General features: G+C 37.6%; 1 protein-coding gene across 1 annotated transcript in view; it reads right to left on the bottom strand.

Moving 5' to 3' along the window:
- RTN2 (reticulon 2) overlaps positions 1–20,908 on the bottom strand; it is a 355,692-nt gene that overhangs the window by 272,958 nt on the left and 61,826 nt on the right. The window contains exon 3 of the mRNA XM_053689756.1: positions 6,096–6,419. Within this exon, the coding sequence (XP_053545731.1) occupies positions 6,096–6,419 (324 nt within the window). The remainder of the gene's footprint in view (positions 1–6,095; positions 6,420–20,908) is intronic.

Genomic DNA, 20,908 nt, shown 5'->3' on the forward strand with positions numbered 1-20,908 from the left:
CACACACACACATATATATATATATATATATATATATATATATATATATATGTGTGTATATATATTGTGTATCTACAAATCATTCACAGAGGCTGGGTGCAAGCTCAACACCACGTTGTACTCCAAGCCTACGGATCAAAATACGCTCTTACAGAGCGATAGCTTCCATCCCATGCAACTGAAAGCTGGGATTATTAAATCCCAATTATTAAGAGTTATCCGCAACAACTCTGATCCAATCAAGCAAACCTTACAACTTAAGGAGATGAAGATGAAATTCCTTGAAAGGGGGTATAGTTTGAAAGTGGTTGAGCAGACAATGAATGAGGTCGCCCACTTGGACCAGGCATCGCTCATCCAGAGGAAACCTAAAATTGATGACAATGATCAGCGATTGAAAGTTGTCACTTCATTTAGTCCAGCCACGAATAAAATAGGGGACATTGTTCGTAGAAATTGGCACTTGATAAGGGATGACCACACATTGCCCTTTACTGAATTGCCACCGCCTAGAATAGTACATAGAAGTGGTCATAGCTTAAAATCATTATTTATGAAAATGGACCCCTGGCAGAGGCCACAAACCTGGCTAGCGAACACCAAGCCAGGATGTTTTCAATGTGGGAACTGTGTCACTTGCAATTCTCTACTAATTGGACCAAAGTTCCACCACCCACACTCAAACAAAACCTACCTGATAAGACACCGCCTTACATGCACCTCCCAATTTGTAGACTACTTTCTGACATGCCCGTGTGAGAGGTATTATGTTGGTAAGACCACCACTACCTTTCGGGAAAGATTAGCAAATCACAAGAGTGCTATCAGAGCCGCACTCAAAGATGGTCTATCTGATCAATCAGTAGCACGCCATTTTTTGGAATACAAACACTCTGTTTCCTTTCTTAAAGCCATGCTGATTGACACTGTGATTCCACCCAGAAGGGGGGGCAACAGACACAAAGAACTTCTGTGCTGTGAAAGCCGATGGATATATAGGCTAAATACCCTCAGCCCTCATGGACTGAATGTACACCTAGATTATTCTGTGCTCTACTAATATTGTCTTTGGTGTTCATGCCTCATGTTTTAACATTGATTTTATGTGTTCTTTCTGCTATCCTTTTTGATTGGGCTACCTGTGTATGACCTGTATGTACCACTATGTCCACTCCACTCCTGGGTGATAGCACCAGCGTTGTTCTATCTTTGTGTCCCTTATACCTCATATGCACCTGTTCCTGGTTCTTTATGTCCAGGTATGTGAATGTGCCTATGGTAGGTGTTTACCCATGGGTTTACCAATGGCTAATTGGATATGTGGGCTGTTCTATATGTTGCGCATACTATGCTATTGCTAGCTGTTACAATTGTGCTCGAGTTGTTGCTGGCTTTAGTGCCACCTATGATGCCTTGTATCTTTGAGATGGTTGCGCTTTAGTGTCTGATGTTATTTTGGTGGTGCGGCCGCCTGTTTATTATTGGATGTTGTGTACATAAGACATGATGTAGTCGCTTGCCCGCCGCTATTTTATATGCTTATAGCCTCCTTTTGGACGATTGTGCATTGTTGTTCACATTTAGAGATATACCCGCTATTGAGAGTGATGCCTTGCCAGGCTTCTCTTGGACTCAGCCGTTTGGGTCTGTATATGCTCCGGTCTGACGTGTGTGCCTGGATGCCTGGGATAGTTTTTTGTTTGCTTTTGTGGCAGCGCCACACGCGACATGATGTTCACATCTTTTGTGTTTCATGCTTGTGCATGCCCGGACTGTCAAATGTTGAGTGGGATATGATTAGGTTCCAGCTGAGCCGGGTCGGCGTTCTGACACCCCCAATCATAGGTCAGTGATATGGGTTTAAATGGCTTCCGGTTTCAGCTATGATTACACGATTTCCTCGGTTTGGTGAGCATGGCTGAATGCCGATATGAGGTATGTTAATCATAGAGTCTTTACTGGTTTGATATAGAGGTTTCTAAGAGTGAGGGTTAAACAATAAGATGGGCATTATATTATATGCATTATGCGGCTCTGAGGTTTTTTATCTGAATGGTCCGTGCACATCGTAGCTATGTATGGGTTTTTCAGCCTGCTTAAACTTAGCGTGTGGTTGTATTTGTATAGTCTGTGTGGCTATAATTTTAAATACTTATTATCAGCATATTAGGCGATTGGTCATGTTTTGCTGATGTACATGTAGATGGTTGTTTTTGCAGCTCTGCAAACGGGCATATGATTTAGAACGCTGTATGTCTGCAGTGTGTTAGGCACATTTTTGCACTTAACTGGTCACATTTTGGCCACTCGGTGTGTGTTTACTACCATAGGAGTTTATTGAGATACATTTATGGATGTACATTTCCACTATAGCAGTTGGACTATATTGCAATGATAGTGGTTTTGTTCTAGAGTTTGTTCAGTTATGCAGCCTGACATCCAGCTAGGCTGGTCTACGGGTTTAAGCTGAATTCTTGTGCATACACACGCTCATATGTTGTAGGGTGAGGTACTGCACTATCTCCATACCTCCCTGTGTTGCAACCCGCTTGGGTCATTCTTGATATAACTTGTAGATTTTTCTTCTGAGAGGACATGTTGCGCTTCTCATTCATTGATGCAACAATTCTGTACTGAGTACAAGTTTGGCTCATCTTACCTATAGTTCTATTCGCACGCAGGTTCTCCTATGTTTTAATAGTACGGTTATTTCTCTGCTGGACACATCTATGTTAGATGAGCGGTCCCAGTATTATTGGTGCTATCACGTGGCAGGTTGTGGCCATGGTTGTTATGTCATGCTAGATTTCCTTGTTTGGGGTCCTTGGGTTGTCCCGGTTTTATTTGATTAGCATAAATATTTGGTGATGGGTGTATGTATTGTATTGTTGATCACATGTGGTTGCAAATATTTGTTGTTTTTTCTTTTATTCTACAGTTTTGATTCGTCTTGATGAAGGCTTCTGTGAAAGCCGAAACGTCGACCAATAAATGTTGTTACTAAGAACAATAAAAGAAAATATTTTGCTGACACACAATTATCACAAACCCTGAGAGTGCCCTTCATTTCTAAAATCTGTTTTATATATATATATACACACACACATACACTCACTGGCCACTTTATTAGGTACACCTGTTCAATTGCTTGGTAACACAAATTGCTAATCAGCCAATCACATGGCAGCAACTCAATGCATTTAGGCATCTAGACGTGGTGAAGACGACTTGCTGAAGTTCAAACCGAGCATCAGAATGGGGAAGAAATGGGATTTAAGTGACTTTAAACGCGGCATAGTTGTTGGTGCCAGGCTGGTGGTGGTGGTATAATGGTGTGGGGGATATTTTCTTGGCACACTTTGGGCCCCTTAGTACCAATTGAGCATAGTCCATCCCTTTATGACTACAGCGTACCCATCTTCTGATGGCTACTTCCAGCAGGATAATGCACCATGTCACAAAGCTCAAATCATCTCAAACTGGTTTTGTGAACATGACAATGAGTTCACTGTACTACAATGGCCTCCACAGTCACCAGATCTCAATCTAATAGAGCAGCTTTGGGATGTGGTGGAACGGGAGATTCGTATCATGGATGTGCAGCTGACAAATATGCAGCAATTGCGTGAAGCTATCATATTAATATGGACCAAAATGTCTGAGGAATGTTTCCAACACCTTGTTGAATCTATACCATGAAAAATGAAGGCAGTTCTGAAGGTAAAAGGGGGTCCAACCCAGTACTAGCAAGGTGTACCTAACAAAGTGGCCAGTGAGTATATATATATATATATATATATATATATATATACACACATACACAGTGGGGCAAAAAAAGTATTTAGTCAGTCACCAATTGTGCAAGTTCTCCCACTTAAGAAGATGAGAGAGGCCTGTAATTTTCATCATAGGTATACCTCAACTATGAGAGACAAAATGTGGAAACAAATCCAGACAATCACATTGTCAGATTTGGAAAGAATTTATTTGCAAATTCTGGTGGAAAATAAGTATTTGGTCAATATCAAAAGTTCATCTCAATACTTTGTTATATATCCTTTGTTGGCAATGACAGAGGTCAAACATTTTCTGTAAGTCTTCACAAGGTTGTCACACACTGTTGCTGGTATGTTGGCCCATTCCTGCATGCAGATCTCCTCTAGAGCAGTGATGTTTTGGGGCTGTCGCTGGGCAACATGGACTTTCAACTCCCTCCAAAGGTTTTCTATGGGGTTGAGATCTGGAGACTGGCTAGGCCACTCCAGGACCTTGAAATGCTTCTTACGAAGCCACTCCGTTGCCCGGGCGGTGTGTTTGGGATCATTGTCATGCTGAAAGACCCAGCCACGTTTCATCTTCAATGCCCTTGCTGATGGAAAGAGGTTTGCACTCAAAATCTCACAATACATGGCCCCATTCATTCTTTCATGTACACGGATCAGTCGTCCTGTTCCCTTTGCAGAGAAACAGCCCCAAAGCATGATGTTGCCACCCCCATGCTTCACAGTAGGTATGGTGTTCTTTGGTTGCAACTCAGCATTCTCTCTCCTCCAAACACGACGAGTTGTGTTTCTACCAAACAGTTCTACTTTGGTTTCATCTTACCATATGATATTCTCCCAATCCACTTCTGGATCATCCAAATCCTCTCTAGCATACTTCAGACGGGCCCGGACATGTACTGGCTTAAGCAGGGGGACATGTCTGGCACTGCAGGATCTGAGTCCCTGGCGGCGTAGTGTGTTACTGATGGTAGCCTTTGTTACGTTGGTCCCAGCTCTCTGCAGGTCATTCACTAGGCCCCCCCCCGTGTGGTTCTGGGATGTTTGCCCACCGTTCTTGTGATCATTTTGACCCCACGGGGTGAGATTTTGCTTGGAGCCCCAGATCGAGGGAAATTATCAGTGGTCTTGTATGTCTTCCATTTTCTAATTATTGTTCCCACAGTTGATTTCTTCACACCAAACTGCATGCCTATTGCAGATTCAGTCTTCCCAGCCTGGTGCAGGACTACAATTTTGTTTCTGGTGTCCTTCGACAGCTCTTTGTTCTTCACCATAGTGGAGTTTGGAGTGTGACTGTTTGAGGTTGTGGACAGGTGTCTCTTATACTGATAACAAGTTCAAACAGGTGCCATTAATACAGGTAATGAGTGGAGGACAGAGGAGCCTCTTAAAGAAGAATATACAGGTCTGTGAGAGCCAGAAATCTTGCTTGTTTGTAGGTGACCAAATACTTATTTCCCACCATAATATGCAAATAAATTCTTTCCAAATCAGACAATGTGATTGTCTGGATTTGTTTCCACATTTTGTCTCTCATAGTTGAGGTATACCTATGATGAAAATTACAGGCCTCTCTCATCTTCTTAAGTGGGAGAACTTGCACAATTGGTGGCTGACTAAATACTTTTTTGCCCCACTGTATATATATATATATATATATATATATATATATATATATATATATATATATACACACACATATATGTACATAAATAGACACATATATAATATATATATAAATAAATATATATTCACACACACACACAGATACGTAAATGCATACATATATATATATATATATATATATATATATATATATATATATATACACACATACATACACATATCTGTATCTGATATTTGTGCTTGCAGTTTACAATACACAGGTTGGGTTATGTGATACATAAATATATATAATAGACACATCTGCATGCTATTCTCAGACTACTCTGTGCTGTGAATACATAATTATGTCTTGCATGTATTTGCTATTTACAATCTCATTTAAACATTCCAATTCTTGTTGTGAAGTGTGAGTACATAGTCCAGACAAGCCCAGCACTGCTATATTCCACAGAACCATTGATTGTACACAGTAGTAACTTACTTATATCTCTCCGGAGCTGGCCTCATTGCAGGAGATAAGATAATATAATTGGGTTCAACTGCTGTGTTGTACAGTTTTATTGCATCAGTGTGCAATCATTTGTGGTTGACTGCCTGACTATTAGAGAATCATGTCTGGTTGCCAAAGCCAAATGTTTACTGAGCAGCTGGAGTAACTAAAAACCTAGATAGGAATAAACATACCTGCCCTGGAATCAACTATTCGAGGGTGGAGCTGCTCCACAAACTCTTCCTCCTCCTCTTCTTCTTCTTCATGGCTCCTCATGGGCAGGGCTTGTACCGCTTTGCAAGCCTCCTCCAATAGGACAAAGGAGACCTGATCCTCCTCCATCTCTGACCCCTTCCTTTTGAGAGATCCTCTTCTCTGGCCACAACCTCTCCGAGGTCTCACTGGGGGACGAGTCAAGGGGGTATAACCCCCTATTGTGATGTAAGAAAATGTTGGCTCCTGAGGGGTGGGAGTGGGCCAGAGTTCAACCGGGGTCACCGTGAGTTCATCAGCATCACCTTGAGTTAACAGATGAGAACATTAATAATAATTGATTTCATGTGTATCCATACACAGATTATATTTCAGTACTGACTTAGGAGGTAGATGTATACAAACATATACAGTCATGGGCAAAAATATTGGCACCCCTGCATTTATGTCAAATAATGGACCACCTCACCCAGAAAATTGTTGCAATTACAAATGTTTAGGCATTCGCATGTTTATTTCTTTTGCTTGTATTGGTATGACACAAGAAAGTGGAGGGGAAAAAAAGCCAAATCTGACACATTCCACTCAAAACTCCAAAAATGGACTGGACAAAATGATTGGCACCTTCTCAAAATTGTAGGAAATAATTGCATTCCAAGTTTGGGATGCTCCTGTAATTTGTAATTAAACTCACAGGTGCTGACAATACAAAAATCACACCGGCAACCAGTTAAAATGGTGAAAAATGTACTCAAACTTTCTGTTGTGTGTCTCTGTGCCACACTGAGCATTGAGAAGAGAAAGAGCAGCAAAGAATTGTCTGAGGATTTAAGAACAAAAATTGTGGAATAGCGTGGACAATCTCAAGGTTACAAGTCCATCTCCAGAGATCTTAATGTTCCTGTGTCCACTGTGCGCAACATTGTCAAGAAGTTTACAGCCCATGGCACTGTAGCTAATCTCCCTGGACGTGGATGAAAGAGAAAAAATGATCAAAGATTGCAACAAAGGATTGTTCGAATGGTGGATAAAGGACCTTGATCAACTTCCAGACAAATTCAAGCTGACCTTCAGGCACAGGGTACAAATGTGTCAGCTTGCACTAAACATCGCCATCTGAATGAAAAGGGACGCTATGGTAGGAGACCCAGGAGGACCCCACTTCTGACACAGAAACATAAAAAAGCCAGATTGGAGTTTGCCAAAACTTTCCTGAGGGAGCCAAACTCATTTTGGGAGAATGTGCTGTGGACAGACTAAACAAAATTACAGCTTTTTGGTAAAGCCCATCATGCTACTGTTTTTAGAAAAAAAAATAAGGCTTTTAAAGGACAGTCCCTACTGTCAAACATGGTGGAGGTTCACTAATGTTTTGGGGTTGCTTTGCTGCTTCAGGCTGACTGGGACTGGCATTATGTAATATGAAGACTACCAAAGAATTCTGTAGTGCAATGTAGGGCCCAGTGTCAGAAAGTTGGGTCTCCGTCAGAGGTCATGGGTCTTACAGCAGGACAATGACCCAAAGCACACGTCAAAAAGCCCCCAGAAATGGTTTAAGACAAAGTGCTGGAGAGAACTGAACTGGCCAGCAATGAGTCCAGATCTCAATCCCATAGAGCACCTGTGGAGAGATCTCAAAACAGAAGTTGGAAAAAGGAGCCCTTCCAATCTGAGAGACCTGGAGCAGTTTGCGAAGGAAGAGTGGTCCAAAATTCCAGTATAGAGGTGTAAGAAACTCATTGATGGTTACTGGAAGCGATTGATTTCAGTTATTTTTCCAAGGGGTGTGCTACAAAATATTAAATTGATGGTGCCAATAATTTTGTCCAGTGCATTTTTGGAGTTTTGTGTGGAATGCGTCAGATTTGGCTTTTTTTCTCCACTTTTTTGTGTCATACAAATACAAACAAAAGAAATAAACATGAGAATGCCTAAACATTTGTAACAATGTTCTGGGTGAAGTGGTGCATTATCTGACAGAAATACAGGGGACTCTGTATATATATTATTATGGTTGATGTACTATATATTAAAGGGACATTGTACACTAGAATGTTCTTCACATAAATGTTTTGTAAATGATCCATTTATATTGCTTTATGTGTTTTTGTAACAATGAATAGTTTTGTTTATTTTTAGATAAGGGAAGGAGGAAATGTCCGCATTTCATGCTGTCCCAGCTCCTTTCAATGGGTGTCCCAGTCTCCCCTCTTTAACAGCGCTAAACAGGGAGCTTCTAAGCACGTTTTAAAAGTTTTTTTACTGGATTTTTAGAGCAGCATCTGTACATACATATCTGTATATTTGTATAGGTGGTGTATGTGTATACTGCTGTAAATACATGTATATCAGTAACTATATATATATATATATATATATATATACATATATACAGGTGGACTGTGCATATATGTGTATCTGTATATTTGTATAGGTGGTGTATGTGTATACTGCTGTAAATACATGTATATCAGTAACTATATATATATATACAGGTGGACTGTGCATACATGTGTATCTGTATATTTGTATAGGTGGTGTATGTGTATACTGCTGTAAATACATGTATATCAGTAACTATATATATATACACACACACACATACAGGTGGAATGTGCATACATGTGTATCTGTATATTTGTATAGGTGGTGTATGTGTATACTGCTGTAAATACATGTATATCAGTAACTATATATATATATATATATACACACAGGTGGAATGTGCATACATGTGTATCGGTATATTTGTACAGGGGGTGTATATGTATAAGACGTGCAGTCATAGGAGGCCTCCCCTGCCTTTTGGGGCCAAAGTTGAATTAAGCTCATTTTAATTTAAAAAAGAAAAATGTAAAAAAAAAAAAAAAATTTTTTTCAACCATGTAATGCTATGGAGAGGCATCATACAGGATTGCATCTCTCCATAGCAAAACATGGATAGATTACTTCGATAGCAGCAGCGCCACCCACTGGTTGCAAAACAACCTTAAAAATACTTGCAGCAAAATTCTGACCAATAGGAGGCATCCCTCATGCTGCCTCCAGCCAATCAGAGACGGTCATGTTCTCCTGGTGATTGACAGCACCAGGAGAACTGACTGCTGATTGGCTCCCTGCGAATGCACACAGGAACACAAGAAACTGCGGGAAAGAAGAGGATGCTGCCTCCTGAGCGGATGTCATCAGCTGCCTGAGACTTGAGCCCTCAGCCTACTACAGAGCGGTAAGTATCTGACAGTTAGAGGAGGTTTGCACAGTGCACACACTGTTTATAATGATTCCATCAGAGGAGTGACAACTTGGCTAGAGAGAGGGATTGCCTTGCAGCCTGCCCCTCTCTTTATGTGCTGCACACACAAGTCTGCTCTAGTGAATTCCTCCGGTGTCAGGACAAAATAGTTAAATGCTGTGGTACCCGGGAGGGGGGAAGGGGGTGGAATTCCTGCAGGAGCACAACAGAAGCAGACAATACAGAGCAGTTAAACTCACAGCTTATGATCTCCTCTCTGCCTTCCGTTGTATTTCTGCAGGAATTTCCCCTCCCGGTTACCACGGCATTTAACTATGTTCTCCTGACACCGGAGCAACCTCCTCTAACACTGCTGAACCGGGAGGGGGGTGGAATTCCTGCAGAGAGAGACACAACGGAAAGCATTTTTACACAGACAGCTCCAGCAGGAGGGCTGTCAGTTAACACACTAGTTAGGGACTGAGGGAGAAACAAGTCAAGTCAAAACCGTCTCCATATACAGTCAAACCATTGCAAGTTTCTTCCTCATTTTTTGTATAGTTACATAAAAGAATTCAAAATGTTATGAGCCAGAACTGTATTACATTTTGTCAGTGTTTGCCTATAACATGGGATATGCAACAAAAACTATTTATTGGGTTCATTTTTGCATGTTTTCATCTCTGCTTCAGGGGCCTCACATTTTTTCTTTGCCTAAGGCCTCATTAAAGGGACATGAAACCAAAAATGTTTCTTTCATGATTCAGACAGAGCACACAGTTTTGAACAACTTTCCAATTTACTTCTGTTATTAACTTTGCCTCATTCTCTTGGTAACCTTTATTGACAGAGCAGCAATCAGCCAATGACAAGACAACTGAGTGTGCAACCTCCTGAGGCTACCTGGGTATGCTTTTCAACAAAGCATACCAAGAGTATGAAGCAAATTAGATAATATATGTAAATTTGAAAGTTGTTTAAAACTGATTGCTATATCTTCTAAATCATGAAATAACATTTTTGGGTTTTATGTCCCTTTAACTCTAGGGCTGCCTCTGGTCCTCATAATTTATCAATAAATGCTTGGCTGAAAGTTATAAAACTGTTTGTTTTTTATTATTGAAACAGGATTATTTTCTTTTTTACTGTAGATCTTTGTGTCCGCTTTGAACCACTAACTATTTACCAGTCCTGTCCCATTTCCCTTGGAAAAAACCTTGATTTTTTTTAATAAAGCATTTAATGAATTAATTTGCAATATATTTTCATTATTTATTTTGCTCCCTTTATCATGTAATTTAGCACTGAAAGTTGAGCAATGTCTAAATATCATAACATTAAATGCACCTTGCTGACTTCTCAAGGCTAAATCTGCTACATATCTGTCCCTAATTGGCTTTAGTGGATAACAGCTGCAAAACTCTTTACTAACTTTATGACAGTGACCTTGTTGTCTGAGGAATAAAGCCCAGATTAGCTTCTTTAAATAAGGTAAATAATGGATGAAGTTTGATTACTGGAGAATAGCTGCAGTAAAAAGGATGTGTTTTAAAATGTAAAGGACCATTAAACACAAAATATTTCTTTTATGTTTCACAAAGAACACACAATATTGAACAACATTTTACTTCTGTTACCTCATTTGCTTTTTTCTTTTAGTATCCTTTGTTGAAAAGCTTACCTAGGTAGGCTATGGAGCAGCAATGCACTACTGGGAGCAGCTGGTGATTAGTGGCTGCACATATATGCCTCTTGTCTTGTGTTCAGCCAACTCGCAGTACTGCATTTATGTTTCTTCAACTAAGGATACTAAGAGAAAGAAGCAAATGTTCTAAAATATATTGGAAATTTGTTTAACATTGCATGCTCAATCTGAATCATAAACAAAGATGTTTGTGTTTTGTGTCTATCTATTTTGTCAATTTTCATGTAATTTAGCTCTGAGAATTAGAAATCCACACTTTACTACCCTGCAGACTTATCAAGGCTACATATCTTTCCCTAACTGGCTTTAACAGAACGTGCAAAACACGCTATTCTAACAATATGGTTGTGACTAGCCTTACTGTCTGTTTTTTTTGGGTGTATCATAGCGAGTTTATGGTCTATAATTTTGTTTTATCCTGTTTCTAAAATAAATTATTATAATTTAAAGCGCTATCCTGTGCACCGCTATCTTCTGTTTTTTTCTATCATAGCGAGTGCCTCACCAGCCTCTGACTTCACCGCACGTCACTGTTTTATGTATGCTGCTGTATATACATGTATATCAGTAACTATATATATATATATATACACATACAGGTGGACTGTGCATACATGTGTATCTGTATATTTGTACAGAGGGTGTATGTGTATACTGCTGTAAATACATGTATATCAGTAACTATATATATACAGGTGGACTGTGCATACATGTGTATCTGTATATTTGTATAGGTGGTGTATGTGTATACTGCTGTAAATACATGTATATCAGTAACTATATATATATATATACAGGTGGACTGTGCATACATGTGTATCGGTATATTTGTACAGGGGGTGTATGTGTATACTGCTGTAAATACATGTATATCAGTAACTATATATATATATACAGGTGGACTGTGCATACATGTGTATCTGTATATTTGTATAGGTGGTGTATGTGTATACTGCTGTAAATACATGTATATCAGTAACTATATATATATATATATACAGGTGGACTGTGCATACATGTGTATCTGTATATTTGTATAGGTGGTGTATGTGTATACTGCTGTAAATACATGTATATCAGTAACTATATATATACAGGTGGAATGTGCATACATGTGTATCTGTATATTTGTACAGGGGGTGTATGTGTATACTGCTGTAAATACATGTATATCAGTAACTATATATATATACACACACACACACACACAGGTGGAATGTGCATACATGTGTATCGGTATATATGTACAGAGGGTGTATGTGTATGTGTATGCTGCTGTATATACATGTATATCAGTAACTATATATATATATACACACAGGTGAAATGTGCATACATGTGTATCGGTATATATGTACAGAGGGTGTATGTGTATGTGTATACTGCTGTAAATACATGTATATCAGTAACTATATATATATACAGGTGGACTGTGCATACATGTGTATCTGTATATTTGTATAGGTGGTGTATGTGTATGCTGCTGTAAATACATGTATATCAGTAACTATATATATATATATATATATACAGGTGGAATGTGCATACATGTGTATCTGTATATTTGTACAGGGGGTGTATGTGTATGTGTATACTGCTGTAAATACATGTATATCAGTAACTATATATATATATACAGGTGGACTGTGCATACATGTGTATCTGTATATTTGTATAGGTGGTGTATGTGTATATGTATGCTGCTGTAAATACATGTATATCAGTAACTATATATATATACAGGTGGACTGTGCATACATGTTTATCTGTATATTTGTATAGGTGGTGTATGTGTATACTGCTGTAAATACATGTATATCAGTAACTATATATATATATATATATATATACACAGGTGGACTGTGCATACATGTGTATCTGTATATTTGTATAGGTGGTGTATGTGTATGCTGCTGTAAATACATGTATATCAGTAACTATATATATATATACAGGTGGACTGTGCATACATGTGTATCTGTATATTTGTATAGGTGGTGTATGTGTATGCTGCTGTAAATACATGTATATCAGTAACTATATATATATATACAGGTGGAATGTGCATACATGTGTATCTGTATATTTGTATAGGTGGTGTATGTGTATACTGCTGTAAATACATGTATATCAGTAACTATATATATATATACAGGTGGACTGTGCATACATGTGTATCTGTATATTTGTATAGGTGGTTTATGTGTATACTGCTGTAAATACATGTATATCAGTAACTATATATATATATACAGGTGGACTGTGCATATATGTGTATCTGTATATTTGTATAGGTTGTGTATGTGTATACTGCTGTAAATACATGTATATCAGTAACTATATATATATATATATATATACACACACATACAGGTGGAATGTGCATACATGTGTATCGGTATATATGTACAGAGGGTGTATGTGTATGTGTATACTGCTGTAAATACATATGTATATCAGTAACTATATATATATATACAGGTGGACTGTGCATATATGTGTATCTGTATATTTGTATAGGTTGTGTATGTGTATACTGCTGTAAATACATGTATATCAGTAACTATATATATATATACACACACACACACACATACAGGTGGAATGTGCATACATGTGTATCGGTATATATGTACAGAGGGTGTATGTGTATGTGTATACTGCTGTAAATACATGTATATCAGTAACTATATATATATACAGGTGGACTGTGCATACATGTGTATCTGTATATTTGTATAGGTGGTGTATGTGTATACTGCTGTAAATACATGTATATCAGTAACTATATATATATATATATATATACAGGTGGACTGTGCATATATGTGTATCTGTATATTTGTACAGGGGGTGTATGTATACTGCTGTATATACATGTATATCAGTAACTATATATATATATATATATATATATATATATATATATATACAGGTGGAATGTGCATACATGTGTATCTGTATATTTGTATAGGTGGTGTATGTGTTTACTGCTGTAAATACATGTATATCAGTAACTATATATATATATATACACACACACACACACAGGTGGAATGTGCATACATGTGTATCGGTATATATGTACAGAGGGTGTATGTGTATATGTATGCTGCTGTATATACATGTATATCAGTAACTATATATATATATATATATATATATATATATACAGGTGGACTGTGCATACATGTGTATCTGTATATTTGTACAGAGGGTGTATGTGTATGTGTATGCTGCTGTATATACATGTATATCAGTAACTATATATATATATATATATATATACACACAGGTGGAATGTGCATACATGTGTATCTGTATATTTGTATAGGTGGTGTATGTGTATACTGCTGTAAATACATGTATATCAGTAACTATATATATATATACAGGTGGACTGTGCATACATGTGTAGCTGTATATTTGTACAGAGGGTGTATGTGTATGTGTATGCTGCTGTATATACATGTATATCAGTAACTATATATATAAATATATACAGGTGGACTGTGCATACATGTGTATCTGTATATTTGTACAGGGGGTGTATGTGTATATGTATGCTGCTGTATATACATGTATATATCAGTAACTATATATATATATATATATATATATACACAGGTGGACTGTGCATACATGTGTATCTGTATATTTGTACAGGGGGTGTATGTGTATATGTATGCTGCTGTAAATACATGTATATCAGTAACTATATATATATATATATATAGATATATATATATATATACACACAGGTGGAATGTGCGTACATGTGTATCTGTATATTTGTATAGGTGGTGTATGTGTATACTGCTGTAAATACATGTATATCAGTAACTATATATATATATCTACACACACAGGTGGAATGTGCATACATGTGTATCTGTATATTTGTATAGGTGGTGTATGTGTATATGTATGCTGCTGTAAATACATGTATATCAGTAACTATATATATATATATATATATATATATATATATATACACATACAGGTGGAATATGCATACATGTGTATCTGTATATTTGTACAGAGGGTGTATGTGTATACTGCTGTAAATACATGTATATCAGTAACTATATATATACAGGTGGACTGTGCATACATGTGTATCTGTATATTTGTATAGGTGGTGTATGTGTATACTGCTGTAAATACATGTATATCAGTAACTATATATATATATATATATATATATATATATATACATACAGGTGGAATGTGCATACATGTGTATCGGTATATATGTACAGGGGATGTATGTGTATGTGTATGCTGCTGTATATACATGTATATCAGTAACTATATATATATATACACACAGGTGGAATGTGCATACATGTGTATCGGTATATATGTACAGAGGGTGTATGTGTATATGTATACTGCTGTAAATACATGTATATCAGTAACTATATATATATATACACACAGGTGGAATGTGCATACATGTGTATCGGTATATTTGTACAGGGGGTGTATGTGTATATGTATACTGCTGTAAATACATGTATATCAGTAACTATATATATATATACACACAGGTGGAATGTGCATACATGTGTATCGGTATATATGTACAGAGGGTGTATGTGTATATGTATGCTGCTGTATATACATGTATATCAGTAACTATATATATATATATATATATATATATATATATACACACAGGTGGAATGTGCATACATGTGTATCTGTATATTTGTATAGGTGGTGTATGTGTATACTGCTGTAAATACATGTATATCAGTAACTATATATATATATATATATATATATATATATATATATACACACACACACACACACACAGGTGGAATGTGCATACATGTGTATCGGTATATATGTACAGAGGGTGTATGTGTATATGTATGCTGCTGTAAATACATGTATATCAGTAACTATATATATATATATATATATATATATATATACACACAGGTGGACTGTGCATACATGTGTATCTGTATATTTGTACAGGGGGTGTATGTGTATATGTATGCTGCTGTATATACATGTATATCAGTAACTATATATATAAATATATACAGGTGGACTGTGCATACATGTGTATCTGTATATTTGTACGGGGGGTGTATGTGTATATGTATGCTGCTGTATATACATGTATATCAGTAACTATATATATATATATATATATATATATATATATATATATATATATACATACAGGTGGAATGTGCATACATGTGTATCTGTATATTTGTACAGGGGGTGTATGTGTATATGTATGCTGCTGTAAATACATGTATATCAGTAACTATATATATATATACACACAGGTGGAATGTGCATACATGTGTATCGGTATATTTGTACAGGGGGTGTATGTGTATACTGCTGTAAATACATGTATATCAGTAACTATATATATATATATCTACACACACAGGTGGAATGTGCATACATGTGTATCTGTATATTTGTATAGGTGGTGTATGTGTATATGTATGCTGCTGTATATACATGTATATCAGTAACTATATATATATATATATATATATACACATACAGGTGGAATGTGCATACATGTGTATCTGTATATTTGTACAGAGGGTGTATGTGTATACTGCTGTAAATACATGTATATCAGTAACTATATATATACAGGTGGACTGTGCATACATGTGTATCTGTATATTTGTATAGGTGGTGTATGTGTATACTGCTGTAAATACATGTATATCAGTAACTATATATATATATATATATATATATATATATATATATATATATACAGGTGGTGTATGTGTATGCTGCTGTATATACATGTATATCAGTAACTATATATATATATACATACAGGTGGAATGTGCATACATGTGTATCGGTATATATGTACAGGGGATGTATGTGTATGTGTATACTGCTGTAAATACATGTATATCAGTAACTATATATATATATATATATAAATATATACAGGTGGTGTATGTGTATACTGCTGTAAATACATGTATATCAGTAACTATATATATATATATACAGGTGGACTGTGCATACATGTGTATCTGTATATTTGTACAGGTGGTGTATGTGCATATGTATGCTGCTGTATATACATGTATATCAGTAACTATATATATATATATATATATATATATATATATATACATACAGGTGGAATGTGCATACATGTGTATCGGTATATATGTACAGGGGATGTATGTGTATATGTATGCTGCTGTAAATACATGTATATCAGTAACTATATATATATATATATATATATATATATACAGGTGGACTGTGCATACATGTGTATCTGTATATTTGTACAGGGGGTGTATGTGCATATGTATGCTGCTGTATATACATGTATATATCAGTAACTATATATATATATATATATATATATATATATATACATACAGGTGGAATGTGCATACATGTGTATCTGTATATTTGTATAGGTGGTGTATGTGTATACTGCTGTAAATACATGTATATCAGTAACTATATATATATATATACAGGTGGACTGTGCATACATGTGTATCTGTATATTTGTACAGGGGGTGTATGTGCATATGTATGCTGCTGTATATACATGTATATATCAGTAACTATATATATATATATATATATATATATATATATATATATACACATACAGGTGGAATGTGCATACATGTGTATCTGTATATTTGTACAGGGGATGTATGTGTATGTGTATACTGCTGTATATACATGTATATCAGTAACTGTATGTATATATATATATATATATATATATATATATATATATATATATATATACATACAGGTGGAATGTGCATACATGTGTATCTGTATATTTGTATAGGTGGTGTATGTGTATACTGCTGTAAATACATGTATATCAGTAACTATATATATATATATATATACACACACAGGTGGAATGTGCATACATGTGTATCTGTATATTTGTATAGGTGGTGTATGTGTATGCTGCTGTATATACATGTATATATCAGTAACTATATATATATATATATATATATATATATATACAGGTGGAATGTGCATACATGTGTATCTGTATATTTGTACAGGGGATGTATGTGTATGGGTATACTGCTGTAAATACATGTATATCAGTAACTATATATATATGTATATATACAGGTGGACTGTGCATACATGTGTATCTGTATATTTGTACAGGGGGTGTATGTGCATATGTATGCTGCTGTATATACATGTATATATCAGTAACTATATATATATATATATATATATATATATATATATATATACACAGGTGGAATGTGCATACATGTGTATCTGTATATTTGTACAGGGGGTGTATGTGCATATGTATGCTGCTGTATATACATGTATATCAGTAACTATATATATATACATATAGGTGGAATGTGCATACATGTGTATCCGTATATTTGTACAGAGGGTGTATGTGTATATGTATGCTGCTGTATATACATGTATATCAGTAACTATATATATATATACACAGGTGGAATGTGCATACATGTGTATCTGTATATTTGTACATGGGGTGTATGTGTATATGTATGCTGCTGTATATACATGTATATCAGTAACTATATATATATACATACAGGTGGAATGTGCATACATGTGTATCTGTATATTTGTACATGGGGTGTATGTGCATATGTATGCTGCTGTATATACATGTATATCAGTAACTATATGTATATATATACACAGGTGGAATGTGCATACATGTGTATCTGTATATTTGTACAGGGGGTGTATGTGCATATGTATGCTGCTGTATATACATGTATATCAGTAACTATATATATATATATATATCCTATAATATAAAAGGCCAAGTGAGTTTGTCCGAAGCTGTCATGCGCAGTAGAGACAGCATGAGGACAAACACACCTGGCCTTTGAGTCCCTAGCTGATCTGCGGCATAAGTGGGCGTGGCCGGGGCGTGATCGGGGGCGTGGTCGTGCATGAATGATCGTGAAGGGGCATGGCTGGACTGAAGGGGCGTGGCCGGGTGTGAAGGGGGCGTGGTCGCGAGATAGAGAGGGGAGAGAGATAGAGAGGGGAGAGAGAGAGGGGGAGAGAGAGAGAGAGAGGAGTGGAGAGAGAGAGAGAGGAGGGGGAGAGAGAGGGGGAGAGAGAGGAGGGGAAAGAGAGAGAGAGAGAGAGAGAGAGGAGAGGGGGAGAGAGAGAGAGAGAGGAGAGGGGAAGAGAGAGAGGGGGGAAGAGAGAGAGGGGGGAAGAGAGAGAGGGGGGAAGAGAGAGAGAGGGAAGAGAGAGAGAGGGGGAGAAAGAGAGGTGGGAAGAGAGATGGGGGAAGAGAGAGCACAAAATAGATGGGGGAGAGAGAGCTCAAAAGAGAGGGGGGGATAGAGCACAAAAGAGATGGGGGAGAGAGAGCGCAAAAGAGAGGGGGAGAGAGAGCAAAAGAGAGGGAGAGAGAGAGCGCAAAAGAGAGGGGGAGAGAGAGCGCAAAAGAGAGGGGGAGAGAGAGAGAGCGCAAAAGAGGATGGAGAGAGAGAGCGCAAAAGAGAGGGGGAGAGAGAGAGCGCAAAAGAGAGGGGGAGAGAGTGCACACAAAAGAGAGGGGAGAGAGAGAGAGCAAAAGAGAGGGGGGGAGAGAGAGAGCAAAAGAGGGGGGAGAAAGAGAGCAGAGAAGAGAGGGGGAGAGAGAGCGCAAAAGAGATGGGGGAGAGAGCTCAAAAGAGATGGGGGAGAGAGAGCACAAAAGAGATGGGGGAGAGAGAGCGCAAAAGAGATGGGGGAGAGAGAGAGCAAAAGAGAGGGGGAGAGAGAGAGCAAAAGAGAGGGGGGGGGAAAGACTGCGCAAAAGAGAGGGGGAAAGAGAGAGCGCAAAAGAGGGGGGAGAGAGAGAGCGCAAAAGATGGGGGAGAGAGCGCAAAAGAGAGGGGGGAGAGAGAGCACGCAAAAGAGAGGGGGAGAGAGTGCGCACAAAAGAGAGGGGAGAGAGAGAGCAAAAGAGAGGGGGAGAGAGAGAGCAAAAGAGAGGGGGGAGAGAGAGAGCAAAAGAGGGGGGAGAGAGCACAGAAGAGAGGGGGGAGAGAGAGCGCAAAAGAGAGGGTGGAGAGTTCAAAAGAGAGGGGGAGAGAGAGCGCAAAAGAGGGGGGAGAGAGAGAGCGCAAAAGAGAGGGGGGAGAGAGAGAGCGCAAAAGAGAGGGGGGAGAGAGAGGGGGGAGAGAGCGCAAAAGAGATGGGGGAGAGAGAGCGCAAAAGAGATGGGGAGAGAGAGAGCAAAAGAGATGGGGAGAGAGAGAGCAAAAGAGATGGGAGAGAGAGCAAAAGAGATGGGGGAGAGAGAGAGCGCAAAAGAGAGGGGGAGAGAGAGAGCGCAAAAGAGAGGGGGGAGAGAGAGCAAAAAAGAGGGGGAGGGAGAGAGTGCAAGGGGTGGGACCGCTGTACTGCAAAAAATGGCCCGTGTGAACGGGCTTTAGGACTAGTATATATATATATATATATATATATATATATATACACACATACAGGTGGAATGTGCATACATGTGTATCTGTATATTTGTACAGAGGGTGTATGTGTATATGTATGCTGCTGTAAATACATGTATATCAGTAACTATATATATATATATATATATATATACACACACACACACACAGGTGGACTGTGCATACATGTGTATCTGTATATTTGTACAGAGGGTGTATGTGTATATGTATGCTGCTGTAAATACATGTATATCAGTAACTATATATATATATATACATACAGGTGGAATGTGCATACATGTGTATCGGTATATTTGTACAGGGGGTGTATGTGTATATGTATGCTGCTGTAAATACATGTATATCAGTAACTATATATATATATATACA

This window comes from Bombina bombina, chromosome 7, assembly GCF_027579735.1.
Source record: "Bombina bombina isolate aBomBom1 chromosome 7, aBomBom1.pri, whole genome shotgun sequence".
NCBI lineage: Eukaryota > Metazoa > Chordata > Amphibia > Anura > Bombinatoridae > Bombina > Bombina bombina.